The sequence below is a fragment of the Acinonyx jubatus genome, chromosome A1 (assembly GCF_027475565.1).
Source record: "Acinonyx jubatus isolate Ajub_Pintada_27869175 chromosome A1, VMU_Ajub_asm_v1.0, whole genome shotgun sequence".
NCBI classification, from domain to species: Eukaryota; Metazoa; Chordata; class Mammalia; order Carnivora; family Felidae; genus Acinonyx; species Acinonyx jubatus.
The window spans coordinates 195,406,233-195,424,384 of NC_069380.1; the positions used below are offsets into that span (position 1 = coordinate 195,406,233).

Here is an 18,152-nt window from a genome sequence, read left to right on the forward strand (position 1 = left end):
CGGTGTGGCATATCAGATTTATCCCTGGTGATTCTAGGTAGGTGATTCTAAATCATATCTTTAACACATTAAAAGATGTATAGTAGAGCTTTTAATTTTGTCATAAAAATTCATCCCAATTTTGAAATTACATAAAAGTAGTAATTCTACATCCCATGTTGTGAAATGACCATTTTCTTTGATCAAAACCAGTTTTGGTCAGGGAGAAATCTGATTTTTGCTTTGGTTCTTCATCTGTGCCAGCTGACATGGGGTTCCCATCAGTGCTTTGAATTGAACTAATGATCAGTTTAGACTCACTCAACAAGAAAGGTGATGCTCTACCTGCTCTTCTGGAGTAAGAATAGAGTACAATAAAAAGGACCTGAGACTAGGAAGGGGATCATAATAATGAGAATTTATTTATTAAATGACGCCAGGCCATATTCAGCACTCCATATATATGGAATGGGCAAATAAATGATATATTTTTACGTTCTTTAAATCTTATGTCAGTCATAAGTGACAAGCTGAGTCAGTGCTGATTTCTACCCAGCAAAGTAAGAATATTCTATTGACTCAAATAGGTCGAGAATTGACTCTTTTTTGACAAGAGCGGTTTTGCATCAAAGCAGAAGCTACATGGTGATCACTTGTCAGAGATCTCACAGGAAGCTTTCTTATAGTTGTGTTTGGTGAGCTTTATGGCCACTCCAATTCTGAGATTATGTGAGTCAATGATTTCTCGATGAAGAGTAAAAAATGCATTAAAACAAAAACAGACTTGTTTATCTTAAAGATGAAAAATTCTCAGAATTTCCTGGGGCACAGTTTCCAGGATCATAAAGGGCTATTGTTCTCATGCTGCTGAAAGCAGTAAGGTGGGAGTTGAGAAGTGACCTGCTATTACCAGCTTAGCCCATTTGAGACTTGCATCATATCGTCAGATGTGTCATCTCTGTTAAATGTTACTTCCCAGAACAGTGCCCTAGAACGGGCTTAAAACATTCAATGAATCATGGGAAAAGTTTCCTTGTGAAAGGATTACTAATAAAACCTAAATTAATGCTAATTTACATTTGGGTGGTTCATCAACAATTCCTAGTGCTTTCACATGTATTATTTGGTTCACATATATGTCTGAGATGGATATTTCCATCTTCTTTATTTCATAGAGGAGGATAGTAGGTCTTAGCAAAGGTAGTAACTTGTCCAAGATCTCAGAACTAGTAAATGTTTAAAATAAGTCTTAAAGAAAGGTTCCTGGGATCAGGACTCATTTTTGCAAAAAATGCATTTTCATGTGAGTCTGATGCAGTGATCAGTATGGCTATCAGCACCAACTGTCTTAGCCCTTTACCCAGGGTTCTCATCAACTGAAAGCTTGCCAGATCTGGTTCCAGACTGAGCAGAATCCATTCACTGATCTTGGTTAGCAAGGCTTACGCAAAAACCCACACTCTGCAGTGATGTATGGCTTTCTTGGGAGCCCCAAATTTTATGGTACAAGGAGACCTAATGGGAGAGTTAGCTGAATATCTATTGGGAATATACCTATTCTCTGTTGGAAGCTTCTTATTCAAGTTTCCTAAGGAGAAGATCCCCAGCATCCTCACACTGAAAATGAGGATCCATGAGTATATCTTAAGAATCCATTTGTGCAGAAGCTGGGCTGTCTCTGATGCTTTAGCCACGATTGCTTTGTCTCCAAACATAGTTTAGAGGCCAAGTAGAGCTATCTGGATCAAGAACTAGAGATCTCCATTGCAGTCAGTATCAGAGGCCTACTTAGCTAGTGAGGCCATCAACTTCACACCATTGTCCAAGGGAAGGGCAGCATTTGCACTTCTTATTATGCCAAATATTAGGAAGTAACCTACTTATCCTGAATCGAGTTTTCAACCAACCATTCTTTATTTATGCTGTTTGCTAACTGCTTCAAGGACTCTTGACTATTCGAAATGACAACTTCAAAGAACCATTCTATGGTAACAAGATCACTGGCAGCTCCTCTTGCCTTTGGAGTTCATGAGCTAGCAGGCATTCTCTACAACACCAATGGACATAGTACCCTTGGCCCAGAAAGAGAGTGCAGCAGAGAACTGACATTTATCTTCCTGTAAATGAATAAAAACAGCCAGAATCTATTCCAGATGGACTGGTCTGGGGACAGGGATTATGATATTGCCCAGGGATTTGAACTCTAGGGTCAAACAGAGCTCTTATCAATCATAACTCTGCCATTTCCTACTAGTGTTGGACCACATATCTGTCTTCATTAAACTTCATTTTTCTTAAGTGGGAAAAAAGCGGATTCATTCATTAACTTACTACTTTTTTTCCCCTGTAATACTCTAGAAATAAATTAGGTGCTAGATTTGCCATGGCAAATACTATGAACACCTCATTTACATTCACATAAATTTATTACTAGGGTTGTTTTGTGAATTAAACCGGATCATGATGTAAAGCAGTTAGTATAGGGCATGGTCCAAGGTTTTTTTCCACTAATATTAGTAAACTCAGAAGGTATAAAGAACTCTTAAAAATACTGAAAGGGTTCTTAATTACACTTTTTCTCTGTGGCTCCTAGGGATATATTTAGGACAAATGAGGGGGTAAATAGTATGGGAGTAAATCTGAGCTTGATAAAAATAAGAGGTTTTAATAAAGTTCCCCATTAGTGATGGCCTTCTCACTCAATAGGTCCAAGAAGCATGAATACCCATTAGGTATCCTGCAGAGGCAATTCCTCTATTGAGCGTAAGGATTATAGCCATAAGTGTCTTATATTTTTTAACTATAATAATAATTCTTACTGAGTTCATTATGTGTTATGATTATGTACCATACCATGAACATTGAAAGCATGTATTATCCATGAATTCCTCGAATCCCTACAAAAATTTGAAGTGGGTAAGTAGAATCCTAATGTAAATAATGAGGAAGGGAAGATAAGCCAGAGAAATTCAAAACTTGCCCAAGTTCAAACAGGTATCTGGTGAAGGAGCCAGAAAATCTTGCTGTAGCCCCAAATAAGAAATAAATAAAAGAGAAATGTCTCTGAATTGAAGAGGGAGTAGAGGGTTCTCACTTGTTGTGCCTGCTTTCGTGCTGTTCAGGCAACCCGGAGAACTTCCCAGAGTTCCTTAGAATAACATTTAAAGACCATTTAAATGCTACTACCTACTTCAGATGAGACTTTTAAGAAAAAATAAGAATTATTTAGTAATAAAAACCGTACATGGTTACAACAACAGCTTCCTGTTCTGAAGTAATTATGAAAATAGATTATGATTTTTATCAAAGTTTTTATATAACAAAATTGGCAATGCTGTTAGTCTTCCAACAGTGACTTTTTGTTTAAAGGTTGCTGTGTAGGGGCACCTGGGTGGCTCAGTCAGTTGAGCATCCGACTTCGGCTCAGGTCATGATCTTGCGGTCTGTGGGTTCGAGCCCCGCATTGGGCTCTGTGCTGACAGCTCAGGGCCTGGAGTCTGCTTCTGATTCTGTGTCTCCCTCTCTCTCTGCCCCTCTCCCGCTCATGCTGTCTCTCTCTCTCTCTCTCTCTCTCTCTCTCTCTCTCTGTCAAAAATAAATAAACATTAAAAAAAATTGTTTTAAAAAAGTTTGCTGTGTATGCTGGTTACTTCAAGAGATTACGGAGGAAAGAAAAAAAGAAAAAAATACATATTCTTATGGCATAATGGAGCAAAATGGAACACAAGATTATGTTTATGACATTACTGCCAACATGTGAAGCTGCATCAATGTGTATGGATAATGGATAAACTAACGAGAAGTTTCCTGAAAATTGTGGGTGACAGTTTTTGTTTTGGATTTCTATGGTGATTCTTATTTTATTTTGCAATAAATAATTATTAAAAAGCAATGTAATTGGCCTGTGATGTCCAGAAATCTCTGAATCACTCATTCAATATGTGACACTTTTAACCAATGGTTTCTGTCACAAGATGCCCTTGATTCTGTGCTTTGTTTTTCATGGGAACTTTTAATGACAAAGTGGAAATGCTCAGGACAATTGAGTAAATGCCCTCCAGCCTGCATCCCTTTCTCTATGATTTGGGCCTGTATATGGGCTAGTTTCCTGGTCAGTTTAGGACTATTTTAGGAGAAGAGTAAGTCTCCATCCTTGAGGAAAATGTGTCAAAGTGACCTATAGATATTGGAGAAGGAAGGGAATGCCCTAGAGGCAAACTTATTACATTAATGCTTTTCACTTAGCAAATCTCAAATTCATGGCCGTTTATACCCTAGAACAACTACTACTTCTCTCCTTATCTACCTTCTTATTTTTTCTCTATTTTGTATATCATACATACAAAAGAGTATATATAATACACATGTACAAGTTAAATAATAATAGCAACACAAATGCTCATATGTCTATCAGATAGTTTAAGAAATAGCACAAGCTCTGTCTTTGAAACCTTTTATGTGCCTCTTCCCTAACTCCCATTTTTTTGCTGCAGCTTAGGCTGCCTGGTCCCACCTACTGCACCCCCTTTTTCCTCTCCTCCTGCAAAGACCCTCATGCAACCACAGACTAGACACATTTCTTCAGCTGTGGAGGAATTACATTTGTTCTTCCATTCTCTGCCTTTTGCTAAATAACACTGTTTTCTTTTGTTATTTTCAGGCAATCTAGAATTTAGTGTGGGACTCTTAGTGCCATTAGGATGTTGAATACATGGTCTTGAATATATTCAACCTAAGTTTGTTTTTATTTTTTTCTCTCACAGTTTAAAAATTACATATACATATCAGGCTGCCCACTATATGTCAAGCAGTGGAGAAACAAAGAAACAGATATCAATATTGTTCTTTTTAAAGAATGGAATCTTGCCATTTGCAACGACATGGATGGAGGTAAGGAGTATAATGCTAGGTGAAATGAGTCAGTGAGAGAAAGACAAATACCGTGTGATTTCGCTCATATGTGGAATTTAAGAAACAAAACAAACAAGCAAAGGTAAAGAGAGAGAGAAAGGGAGAGAAACCAAGAACCAGACTCTTAACAATAGAGAACAAACTGGTGGTTGCCAGAAGGGAGGTGGGTGGGGTTTTGGGTGAAATAGGTGAAGGGGATTAAAAGGGCCCTTATCACGATGACCACGGAATGATGTGTAGTATTGTTGAATCACTATATTGTACACCTGAAACTAATATAACACTGTATGCTAACTCTACTGGAATTAAAATTTAAAAAAACTTAATTGAAAAAACCCAGATATCCATTTTAGACACAAGGATAACCAGGACCCAATTCTTTGCTCTCAGGGCGCTCCAAACCAGAAGACATATATTGTTTTCTTTTTTTTTCCTCCTTTCTTTTCTTTTCTTTTCTTTTCTTTTCTTTTCTTTTCTTTTCTTTTCTTCTTTCTTTCTTTTTGTTTTAATCCTAAAATAAGCATACCTTCAAAAAACTCTTTCCAAGGTCCCTGATGGGAATATATTTTCATTGCATTGTGATCAAGCCACTCTGCTGCCTTCTGTGGCTGTAAAAGTGATGGTCTGCTCTAACAGGAGATTTATAATGCTCTCTCAGGACTGGGTCAGACAGGGGTCAGGCAGGGGTGGGCTGGTGCTAGGGTGGAATTGGGGAGAAGACAATGAGAAGCTAGAACCTAAAATAGAACTACCCATTGTGCTTAGGGAACAAAGTTAGAATGACCACAGACTTTTGTTGTTATTGTTTTTCCAATCATTCATTTACTGTTTGCTAATTATGTGCCAGGCACAGCATTGTGTACCGGATGTAGACTCAGGCCATTCCATTAGGAACTGTTGCTGCCCCCATTTTGAAATGTCAGAACCGAAACTTGGGCTCAACCCGTAACTCAAGTTTACTTGAAGCTGCAAAACTAGGTTTAATCCCAGGACTCTCTATCCCCAAAGCCCCACATCTCTCTCATTTTAAAATTTATTTAGGGTTTTTTTGCCTTCAGTTTTTGGAATTTAAAAAATTTGAGATATAATTGACATATGACATTAATTTCAGATATACAACATAAATATTTGATAATATACATATTGCCAAATGATCGCTATCTTAGCCATTATATTACGAAGGCTTCACAAACAATTTCAGCTGACACAGAGGACATGTTCATGTCTCAAGAGCGTGGCAGCAAACAGATGGTGGTTCAGGCAATCCATGGACCTCATAGATAAACATGGAAGAACTGAAGCCCAGACAGCCCAAACCGAGGGCAACCAGCGATATGACCCACACAACGGATGTCCACCAATATTGTTGGGTGTCTGCCACTGGGCTCCATTTCTGGAACAGGTAGGGTTGAGAGGAGGAGAGCAGCAAAGAGCATACCCCACTAGGGCAAGACCAGAGGGTTGGGCTACTGGGCAGGTGACAGGGCGGGGGCCTCAGGCTGAAGAAGCTGCCTTGGTCAGAACAGGGATCTTGGGCTTGTGGAACGAGATTCAGGAACAATGAGGTACAAGAAGAATGAAACCCAGAAGCCAGTCTTATTCTTTGATGAGTCAGTCACCCAGGGCTGGGCTGGGCCACAGAGCCTATTTTTAAGCATTAAATGGCTCACATCCCAGGAAATCAGCGCCTGGGAGTCTGGCAACTGGAACGATCGGATAGTTTCTGGAGCTCTCTAGAGGCATCTTTCACAAATTCGGTAGTTCTCTTCCAGTGTTGAAACAGGTATTCACAAAAAGCTTAACTTTATATTGACTCAGAGTTCCTTTTCTTAAGAAATTCTGAAAAGTTTTCAGCATGTGTCCATGTGGATGTGTTTTGTTAAAGGAACGTTTTTATTGGTCTGGCTTCCACTTCCTTGATCTGTACTATTATTATTAATTAAAATTGCAAAGTCAATGCCTCAGCTTACCTTTGTTCTCTCAGAGAGACAGGAGTGACCTGTCCCAGAAGGACTGGGTATATTGGCTATAGTAATGCCTACATTGCTGAAGTATGGAGAATTTAAAATGAAACAGGGTGAGATTTCTTAGAATGTGAGTAGGCCTCAGTTCTAGAACAGGTTTTGGCCACATATTTGTTTTTATTTTATTTTATTTTATTTTATTTTATTTTATTTTATTTTATTTTATTTTATTTTTTATTTTATTTTATTCTATTTCTTATTTTATTTTGTTTTATTTTGTTTTATTTTATTTTATTTTATTTTATTTTATTTTATTTTATTTGTGCATCTTTAAAATTTTACAGCAATTTTCTTTTCATGCTACAAACGACAAGCACTTACAGTAGTGTTGCAGGAGTTGACTGTAGAGGAAAGGAAAGTGGTGGGGAGTTTCCAGCTGTAGGTAAGCAAGGTAACCGCCATGTAAGTCACTCCCCCACAACCTGAAAAAGCAATCACTGCTCTCTATTATTTGTGTGTCTGGATCCTTTTCATGGGAACTTGGAAAAGCATTCAGAGTTTGGGTTAGTGAAGAATGCAAACAGTTGCCATACACATTCTAGTGCCAGGGTTGGATCAGGGAGTGACACCCGACTTCAGGCTTATCTGGGGTAAGACACCATGGTTTCCTTGCTTACTTGTTGATAGAAGTCAAATTCAATTCATTTTCATTTAATTCAGCTCGTTTATTAAGCATTAACCGAACACCCGCAGCATGTCAGCTATGAGCTCACAATGTAGCAAGAGATGCTTGCAAATTAATGAGAATGCAATATGATGTATGGTAATCTGGGAGGATTACATGAATGAATGAATACATAGGAGAAGCTTTTTAGAGAATACGTAGTGATGTGGTTTGAAGTGTTGGAGTTTGGAGTAAACAGCCAAGAAAGAATTCTTGAGACATCGTCAGTGCAAAAAGGTAGTTTTATTAAAGGACCCATGGGCAGAAAGAGCTACACTGGGGTTGTGAAGAGTGACTGATTATATACCTTCAGGTTAGAGGAAGTTAGGGATAGTGTAAGTTTCTAAGGAATTTTGGAAACAAAAGTTCCAGGACCTTGAGGGACTAGCTGCAGTTAGGAAAGGGTCATTTGTTACTGTTCAGTAAAAACTCGGTCATGAAACCCTTAATATGTATATCAGGTGGCCATAAGCTTGGAATATGATTGCCAACATATATCTTGGGGAGTAAAGATAAAGGAAGTTTCCAAAGGAATTTGTCAATGTTAAAGTAGGATCCTGGGGGGTCGGGATAATGTTAAGCTAAGATTCCCTTTTGCCCTTAGCAAAGTGTCATCATTGAGGCAGTTGAGCTTCTAGAGGAATGTCACATTGCCTGTTACAAGGACTTGTCAATGGACATAGGCAGTAAGGAAATTTAATTTTTTTCTTTTGCCTTTGGCTCCCATATAACTCATAGAAATTGTCACAAAGTAGGCATTAACAGATATGTGTTAATTGCATAGATGCACAAATGGATTACAAGATGTGCACAGGCATACTCTGTTCTTTGGAACCGATAGTATGATCTTTGGAACATATAATAATATTTTTGGAACTTAGAATGTAATAGTGGGGTAAGATAAGCTTGGGTTCCCAGACCTGAGATCACATTTTAGCGGGGAGAAAACCCATGGAAGACATCAACTAATTCATGGGAATTTGCAAAACTTTACCGGCCATGTTTGACCAGCCACATTTTACAGACATGTCTTCTGGTAGGAAATAGTTAGACAGCAGTCTCAATCCAGGACAGCTTTCAATGTCTTAAACAAGAACTATCTAGCAAAACAGTATTTCCTGATTCTTGTGCTTGAAGGCTCCCCCTCTTTTTCTGTTCATGTTTTAGGAATACACAAGAACTAAGTTATCCACTGGGTGTTTTTCTAGCTTGGGCAAGAAGAAGCACCTGCTTCAGTTTCTTTGCTTTTCTGATTCCCACTACTGTTCTTTTTTTTTTTTTTTAATATTTATTTATTTTTGAGAGAGAGAGCGTGAGAGGGGGAGGGTTGGATGTAGGGGTACAGAGGATCCAAAGCAGGCTCTGTGCAGTCAGCAGAGAGCCTTATGTAGGGCTCGAACTCACAAACCATGAGATCATGACCTGAGCAGAAGTCGAAATTGGACACTTAATCGACTGAGCCACCCAGAAGCCCCACTACTGTTCTTAATTAACCCTTTTCTCCCAAGATGTGGCCTAAGATGGTCTATGAGACATCATCAAAAGTAAAACAAATCTGGAAGATTCAACTCCCGAACAAAAAGAGTCAGACCTACATTTATTTCCCATATGTCTACTTTATTTCGCAAAGAAATCAAGACACACTGGTGACAAGATTAGGCAGTATGGCATAGGTTATATGGGAGAAGAAATATGTTTCATGTGCCTTGGAATCAGAAGATAGATTCAACACTTTCCAAAATGTACAAATTTCAGTTTGTTGTTAGTTTTCCTGTGGAGAGAAAATAGCAACAGATGAAAATTGCTGAGGCCGTAGACGTTTTATTAGCATCCAAACTTCGCTAATGAACCCCCCCAGTAATGTACCCAAGTCTCTCCACTTATTGGTGTTTTTAAAAGGGGTTGGGTGACTGCAATTTAGAAATACTTGAGCAACTGGTGCTGGTTATGTGAGGATGATGCTCAAAATATGTCACAATCAGTTTATATACCTGAAAACATATTTCATGAATTTCTAATAAAAGGAGACTCGCTTAGAAACCCTTTTTCCATAAATGATTTTGTCTTAAAGTCACATTTTGCACTTTCCATCAAATGTAACTTTTCATAAAACTATTTTTTCTGATAAGAAAAAAACCAGGACAGTATGCCATATATATATTAGGTGTTTGTTTTCACTCATGTATGTTTTGAAAATACTTAAAAGGATCTATATGTTTCTATACATTCTAGTATATCATACACCATCTTCTATTAAAATTTTTTTAAAATGTTTATTTTATTTTTGAGAGACAGAGACAGAGCGTGAGTGGGGTAAGGGGCAGAAAGTGGACACATAGGATCGAAAGCAGGCTCCAGGCTCTGAGCTGTCAGCACTTAACTGACTGAGCCACCCAGGCACCCCTTATATTTTTTGATCTGACACTAACACATCTTTCAGATGATTACTTTGTTACCTTTAAGCTAATTTTGGCTACTTGATTTTCAAATTCAATTTTTATTATAGCTCCAAAATATATTTTGTTGAGAAGTCACCCTCTGAAACAGAACAATTTCTTCAGGATTTTTAGTTATTGTCGCCTTTTGTGCCAATAATTAGGGGGCTCTAACATATCTAAACTTAATGGTTAAAGCTGAACAAGTAAATCTAGTTCATTCTAACATATGACTGGACTGGCATGCCTAACAGGAGGGATGTTCCTTGTCCCTGGAAATAATCAAGCATAGACTCTGAGATGATGTGAATTATTTGCAGAGGGCGAGTTCAAGCAATAGATTAGTAGGTGGAAGTTGAATGAGGCGCCCCTCCAATTTCCTTCCAACTCAAAGATTCTCGGGTTCTTTGCTTTACTCTTACTGCCAGAATATGTAGAGATCCAGTGACACTAGCGACCCCAAATTTTACATATTCATCATATTCATTATTCCCCAAACCACTTTCTCTAATGGACATATAATTGTTGTAACACACAATTACACCTTAAATACAGAAAAGAAAAATATTTCAGTACTTACCGAACTTCAGAACAAAAGAAGCAATCATTGGCATAAGTTTTGCCATCAGATCCACAAATTGGTGCATATATTTCATAACAAAATCCCTCTTCTCTCCGTGGGAACTTCTCATATTTACTGCAATCAACCTGGAAATGCGTATTAAAAGCCTTCAACCGAATCTTTATTCCCAAGATTTAGGATTTCCCAAGCAAGCCTAGAGGGCTCGCCAATCATTTGTTTCCTAGTCTAATGGTCATTTGTTTCCTATTCCTCATCAAACGCCTTTGAGATATATCGAGTGTGAAGATTTCTTACATCAGATATAAAATCATGAGTGATAAACTTCTTTATGGCAGCTTGTAACCAAATCACTATTTATTTAAAAATTAAAAATTTAAATTTAAAAACATCCACGGCCAATTCACAGATGTAACCATTCCCATGGGGTTAGTGTTCTACACATCCTGCTATTCCTCTCTTTCACTTAAAAAATTCTATCTGAATGCAAGAGTGAGATGTATTATAGGGATACCTACTATAGTTTTAAGAACTAGCACATCATTAGCGACTTTTACCATTCATTATTGGTAACAAATGACTTGTTATACACTTAACCAGCACACAGACAGTCACATGTATTTTACTCTTGTAGTTGAGAACCACTGTTCTATATGCAGGAGCAAAGCCAGCGTGTAAAGCTCTCTGCAGGAGCAAGGATGCAATCACCAAGAAAGAATTTTCTGGGTTTTTCATCTATGAGCAAGCCGAAGAATGTGAACAGGAAAAGTCAAACACATCAGGATTCAAATCCTGATGTGCTCTGGGATATGACCCTGGGACAATCATTTTACTTCTTTAAGCTTTGATTTCTTTACCTGCCAAGTGAGGACAATAATAACTACAGTGTAAGGTTAAAGCAAAAAATATATATAAGCAAGAAGTTACATGTAAAATGCTTAGCACTTTGTGACATGGAAAATGCTGAGTAAATAATAGCTATTATCTTTATCCCTTGGCCTACACAAACTCCAGCTCTATTCAGAAGACTCTACCTTTCCAGTTTTTCTGACTCTGAATTCCACATGTAAGATTTTACGATTTGATTATCTCCACTTGGATAGCATGAAATATGGTCAAACTTCAAGTTAAATTCATCTTCCCCTTCAGCTATGTTCTGTTAATTAATCATTTCATTCCTTTGGTTGCTTTACACCATGCACCTTCTAAGTTTTAGGGCTGAGCTGAGAGCTGGCAATACAGAGATTAGTATGCATGACAAAATGGCAGAAGGACCGCAGGGCCTAGTGAAGTATGGTGGAGAATGAGAATTGCAGGGCCCCCTGGTGAGTATAAGTATATTTCAGCATGACTTCACTTCTTGCCTGCTCAAACCCCAGTACCAGGACTCAATGTGATATGTACAAGGAGACTCCCAAGGCTTCCTCTTCATGAATCTTTTTCATTCTCAAGCAACCAGTAAATCATGAGAATAGAATAGAGAATCCTATTATTCTCTTTAATAGGTAAAACAAAAGATTCAAAGAGATGAAAGGAGCTGCCTGGGCCCCAGAATCACACAGCTGAAAAGTCATGGAGCTTGGTCTAGAACCCAAAATGCTTGACTCCTGGTTTAAAGTTTTTACCACCACAGCTAGAATTTCTCAACAATAGTTATTACTTAATATCAGTCATAAAGGGAAGGTTCAATTAAAATCTTCATTCTCTAAGATAAAGAACAAAGATGTGTCTGACCCACTTAACAATTACAACAATCATGACTTGTCCTTATTGAGCTTTACTATGTGCCAGGTACTTACGCTCACCTCTCTTCAAGCGTTGTGGCTTTAAGTCTCACAATAAGCTTATGAACCCAGTATTATTGCCCATGGCCACACAATCAGGGAGCTAGAATACAAACTCAGGACTTTATAACTCGAATGCTAGGTATCTAACCACTTTGTTCTATTATGTCCCGTTCAGAAAGGTCTCCTAATAGTTTTTTAAATAAAACCAGTTTTGATACTTAAAAACTTCTTCAAACATGTAGCAATTTAATTAACGTATAGTAGCAAATGTTTCCTTATTGATACTGGCTTTAAAATTACCTAGAAGTAGGACCTTTATATCAAGATGGATGTACTGACCTGTTGAGGGCGTGTGGCACATTCTACATCTGTAAGAAAAACAAAGACAAGAGAAACTAAATTAAACTCTGGAAGAACCTCATCTTAGTAGAAAAATGATCTTTTATTTATGTTTCAGCTCTCAGACTGTCAAAAATATGACTCTCTTCAGAGCTGTGTATCAATATAATATCAAAGTTTGAAGCTTAGCATATATTTTTTTTTCTTCTTTTGGAGTGGGATTAGAGCATAGCCAACTACTATAATAATGAAGAGAAACTACTATAATACTGAGAAGTTCTTTCCTACCTCATAATCAGAGTTTAGGAAATATTGGGAAAAAAAAAAACACCAGAGAAGTGGTTTTATATTTAGGGAATGTCTACTGTTATGTAGCAGGAATACGTGGCAGTTGAAAATTCTAGGGAGGCAAAGTTCAACTCAATGAAAAATAATAATAGTTCATGTTGCCAAACAATGGATGAGACTGTTTTATGAAGAAATGGCATCCCCATAATGGTGATATCAAGTCAAAGCAAAGTCTGGATGTACACTTACCAAAGAAGTTATACAAAATATTTATATGGATGAGACTTTGGCCTTAGCTAACCATTTAGCCCCAGAGATAGTATCTCAGCCCCAGAGATAGTATCATTTAGTGATTTATTGGTAGAGACAAAATAATGCATTTCAAAAAACCTGCCTTATCTATGTATCTGTGTTTATCCCAGAATTCTGTGAGCAGAAGACAACGTGAGCTATTAGTATCGGGGAAGGGTGGGTATAATAAGGGAGATACTCACTGAAGATGGATGTCAAAGCCAAAGCCAAGAGCAGGACAAAGGCTGTTGCTTTCATGCTGCTGAAGTGGCCAAGGGCAGTCAGAGGGAGGCAAAACAAGTAACTTTCTGCCGTCTGCTCTGCCCACTTGGGTTCTACCTTATATATTGACAAGAGTTCCTGCCTCAATTGTGAAGTAACTATTTCCAGAAACAGAATCCTGGGAGGAGGTCAGAGACATATGCTAGTATGGGAATTCTTTCATTGTGAAATCAGATGGTTGCTCATGTTTGCTCATTTTAATAGACCATAGAACCCAATAAAACTGTTATTTCTTTGTTTCTTTACATACTTGAAAGATGGAGTGCTTTCACAGCTGTTATATGATTGGATCTTCATAACAAATCTGTCAGTTACTACAATTTTCTTTGTTTTACAGCTGAGAAAGTGAAGTCAGAAAGAAGTTAAGTCATTTCACCCAGTTTACTACATATTCTTGGTTGCACTACTTTTCCAGGAACACTCACCAGCATGGCAGCTTTCTGTTTCCCCTCTTTTACACTTTCCCAGTTTCCCCTCTTTCCTCCTATCTTCTCCAGCACCAAATGGGAAATATTGCCAGTTGAGACTCTAGACTAGGCACAGAGAAGGTATCAACACCCAAGCCTTTATTCAGCAGTAACAAGCAATGATTTATGCTCTTAGCAGGGGGATAATTTCTCCAAGATTCTAAATTTGAGGAGATGGTAAAATGGGTGGACTTGTTGAATAGTCACTCCTCATTTAATGCCAGATCTCTGGTGGAATTTCCTTATCAAGGAACCTTGGAAGAAGGGATTCCTCAAAGGCAATAATAAAAAGCTATGTGACCATCTTAACCAATAATGGATTTATTGGCTGCAGTGGCTTGACTGTACCTGAAGCACAGGCTCAAGGTTCAAGAATGAGATGTTGGGGTGCCCGGATGGCTCAGTCAGTTAAATGTCCGACTCTTGATTTCAGTTCAGGTCATGATTTCAATGGTCATAAGATTGAGCCCCATGTTGGGCTCTGCACTGGATATGAACCTGCTTAAGATTCTCTCTTTCCCTCTCCCATTTCCTGCTCATGAGTGAGTACTCTCTCTCTTTCTCTCTCTCGAAAAAAGAATGAGATGTTGACTTTTCCATGGGCTGTAGGTACATACCAGTCCAGTGACATCTTACACTAATACAATAGTTTTTAATAGACAAGCCACCAATCATTTGGTCGTGGTTTAAATACATTTAATTGTGCTTTATCAAACTATTTGTCATTTGAAATCTTTGATAAAGGCTACAAGGACACTTATTTTGAAATATGCCAATTTTCAAATAGAGCAACTCTATGAGAACACCTTGCAAGCAGCTCTTGCAGTTTTGGTAGACAGTTGTAAGACACTGTTTATACCACCAATGGAAGTGGTGTCAAAGACTGAGAGACTGAAATTCACAGTTGCTTCCCTTCAAAAGGATAAAGACAGCTGGAACCTATGCCGGTCTGGGGGGTCAGACATCTTAATACTACTGAGAGTTGAAACTCTAAGAGTCTTGCAGAGCTAAATTCATTGCCAGCTTCACCATTCCCTACATGACCTTGGGCCAGTTCTTTATCTCCTAATAACTTTAGTTTCTTAATGTTCATTTAATCATTCAGTAAACATTAATGAGCATTTACTCTTAGAAACTATATTACAAATTAAAGAGCCCAAATGTCCATCAACTGACAAATGTATAAAGATGTGGTACACACACACACACACACACACACACACACACACACACACACTGGAATATTACTTGGTATTCAAAAAGAATGAAATCTTGCCATTTGCAACATAATGGATAGAACTAGAATGTAGTATGCTAAGTGAAATAAGTCAGTTAGAGAAAGAGAAATACCATATGATTTCACTCACATGTGGAATTTAAGAAACAAAACAGATGAACATAGGGGAAGGAAAGGAAAAATAAGATAAAAATAGAGAAGGAGGCAAACCATAAGAGACGCTTATATACAGAGAATAGAGGGTTGTGAGAGGGGTGTTGGGTGGGGGGATGGGCTAAAAGGGTAATGGGCGTTAAGAAGGGCACATGTTGAAATGAGCACTGGGTGTTATATGTAAGTGATGAATCACTAAATTCTACTCCTAAAACCATTATTACACTGTATGTTAACTAACTTGGATTTAAATAAAAATAAAAACAAAACAACAAAAAAAGAAATGGGTATATTTCAACTTGGGTATAGCATGAATAATGAGAAACTTTCCCATTGTCTTCATTATAGCTTAACAAGGACTCTCTTCTTGACTAAACTTTAGTTAGGCTCCTCTGAGTCCTTTTCTTGACTAGGCCTTAACCTTGCTCCCCACCTCACCTCCATCTCATGCCTTTTGCCTTCCCCTTTCTGTATTAGCATAGAATCCTGCTTAGTCATTGCTCTACCCTTGATATCTGATCAAGTTCTCTTCCCCACTTTTAATATATAAATTCTTGGCCAACCTTTAGCAAGAATCTTCCCTGTCCTTGATAACTAATGTTAGTAATTTTCCATCTACTCACTCCCTCAACTTGCTCCTTGGCTATAAATCCCCACTTATTATATTCGGAGTTGAGCACTATCTCTATCTCTCTTATTGCAATAGGAGCATTGCAACCTTGAATGGCACCTTCCCTACCATTTTAATAAGTGCCAAATAATTTTTCTTTAACAAGCTTGCAAAATAAAGTTAATGACACCATTATCATAAGCTTGTTGTAAGTTTCAAATGAGATGTATATGTAAGTGCTTATCCAGGGTCTGGCACAAAGTAAGCTCTTAACAGATTTCGGTATTTGATGATGATGCTCAAGACAGCGAAGACAATAACAGTGACAGTGGTCTGAAGAAAAGATCAGGAAGCACTTAGGAACTGTCTTAAAATATGCAGATGATGTATCTTTGTGGCCTTACTGGAAATAAGAGATATTGGCACTGATAGAAAAAGAAACTTTGTGATGATCAGCAATGTTTGATGATGACTGCAGGTAATGAGGATCTTATCATTTTAATCATCTCATTGGAAGTCAAGTGAATACTTGTCAGGGACCCTGTAGAGGTAATTCCTTTATTGAATGTGAGAATGACCTCTATCCACATTTTTGAACTTGTCTTTTTTAATGGCAAAATACTTTGTTTAATGACAATAGCAATGACAGTAATAATATTTACTGAGCACTAAGTATGTGTCAGGTAGTTTTTGGAATTGTTGTATGAATATTAACCTATTTAAATTTTAAAACTATATGAGATAAACACTACTACTATCAAGACTTTACAAATAGAAGAAGTGAAGCACAGAGAACATAAATAACTTGCCCAAGGTCACAAGAGTGCGTAGTGGAACTGGAAAATATTATATGGAAGAATGATACACTAAACAGATCACAGAGGCTCTCTGTTACTTAAAGAAGGACTGTGGCAGCTTGGTTTCCTAATTCCCATCTTCCTATAGTGGCCCTCGAGTCACTCTCATGGAGACCCTAGGGCTCCACAGGATAATTTAAAGATCACTGGTCTAGGTGAGAAGTTCCCAAATTCCACCCTCAGGCTCCAGAAGGTGGGATAGGGGTTTAGTGAGGCAAGTACTATTTGAGGGAGAGTTTGTCTAGATCAGAGCCTGATACTTGGCTTTGGTTATAAGAGTGTGAATGCAGAAGGGAGAAGAGAAGGGAAAGAGGATGATCTAGAAGGAACAAGTTCACATACAGTTACAGGGCCATAACGAGAGAATCTCTAGGGAATAAGGCAGTCATCTAAATTGAAACCCAAGAAAAGACTTGAATCTCAAGATTTTAGACACAAAATTAGAGAACTAATATAGAGATGACTCTGGAGGGTGTCGGAAGGCTGGGCTGGGTGGGATTATAATTGCTTAAACCTCTTCTGCTTCTGGGGAAGACTGGCCAGAGTTTAGGACCTGTTGATGTGCACACATGCACGGGTTAAGTGGTCACCTCTGGAGGAGAAGTGTTGCAGGATCTGGGAATCAGGAAAGCTTTGACACTAAGTCACCTGAGCTTTTCAGAAATGTCTTTCAACACAATGGTAGTACTTTCCTCCTAATAAGCAAGACTGTTTAGGCAGCACTGAGTTATAGTGGAATAGAAAAAAAAAAAAAAAAAAAGACTAAAATGTCACTATGAAGTTGAGATCCCCCCCCCCCCCAAGGAATTCTGAACTATTTTCAGTATGTATTGGGGGTGGGAGAGGCGGGGAGAGCCTTAAGGTTTATTTGAGAATTTACTTAAGAATTCAGCCCAGTGTAGCATATCCTTCCCATATTCTCTTGTTATTTCACATTAGGAAGTCACTTCTGTGCCTGTACTTTGCATTCTCAGAGGAACAGGTTTATCAAGTTACTGGTATCTGCTTTGCATAACAATTAGGAAGAACACATTTTTAAATTTTAACTCTTTGTTTTGAAATAATTGTTGCAAAACTAAAACAAGGAATTTCTTTACCTGAAGACTCCATTCAAATTTTGTCATTTGTGTCAACAATGCCTTTATAACAGACCGATCCAACCCAACCTGATTTAATATTGTTATGATGGCAGTAGTCTCTACCAAAGTCTTAGCTGCCCTTTTTGGAAAAATGAATAAGTCCATCCTA

General features: G+C 38.0%; 2 protein-coding genes across 3 annotated transcripts in view; one reads left to right on the forward strand and one right to left on the reverse strand.

The window, feature by feature from the left end:
- Positions 1-18,152, forward strand: part of LOC106981671 (sperm-associated acrosin inhibitor-like) — a 117,445-nt gene that overhangs the window by 34,081 nt on the left and 65,212 nt on the right. For both annotated transcript variants that reach the window (XM_053200641.1, XM_053200639.1), the window contains exon 2: positions 4,743-4,869. In XM_053200641.1, coding sequence (XP_053056616.1) covers positions 4,835-4,869 — 35 coding nt within the window. In that variant the 5' untranslated portion in view covers positions 4,743-4,834. The remainder of the gene's footprint in view (positions 1-4,742; positions 4,870-18,152) is intronic.
- Positions 9,161-13,618, reverse strand: SPINK9 (serine peptidase inhibitor Kazal type 9). The gene is made up of 4 exons (XM_015079803.3): positions 13,502-13,618; positions 12,720-12,748; positions 10,594-10,721; positions 9,161-9,349 (listed from the first exon to the last, which is right to left on the reverse strand). Exons 1-4 carry the CDS (start codon positions 13,554-13,556, stop codon positions 9,304-9,306), a joined length of 258 nt encoding a protein of 85 aa, XP_014935289.1. The 5' UTR covers positions 13,557-13,618; the 3' UTR covers positions 9,161-9,303.

Coding starts and splice junctions, on each gene's coding strand:
- SPINK9 (XM_015079803.3), bottom strand. CDS start 13,556: ATGAAAGCAACAGCCTTTGTCCTGCTCTTGGCTTTGGCTTTGACATCC. Junction 10,722..12,719: donor GTGCCACACGCCCTCAACAG/GTCAGTACATCC, acceptor ACGCATTTCCAG/GTTGATTGCAGTAAATATGA. Junction 9,350..10,593: donor TTCTTTTGTTCTGAAGTTCG/GTAAGTACTGAA, acceptor TTCTCTCCACAG/GAAAACTAACAACAAACTGA.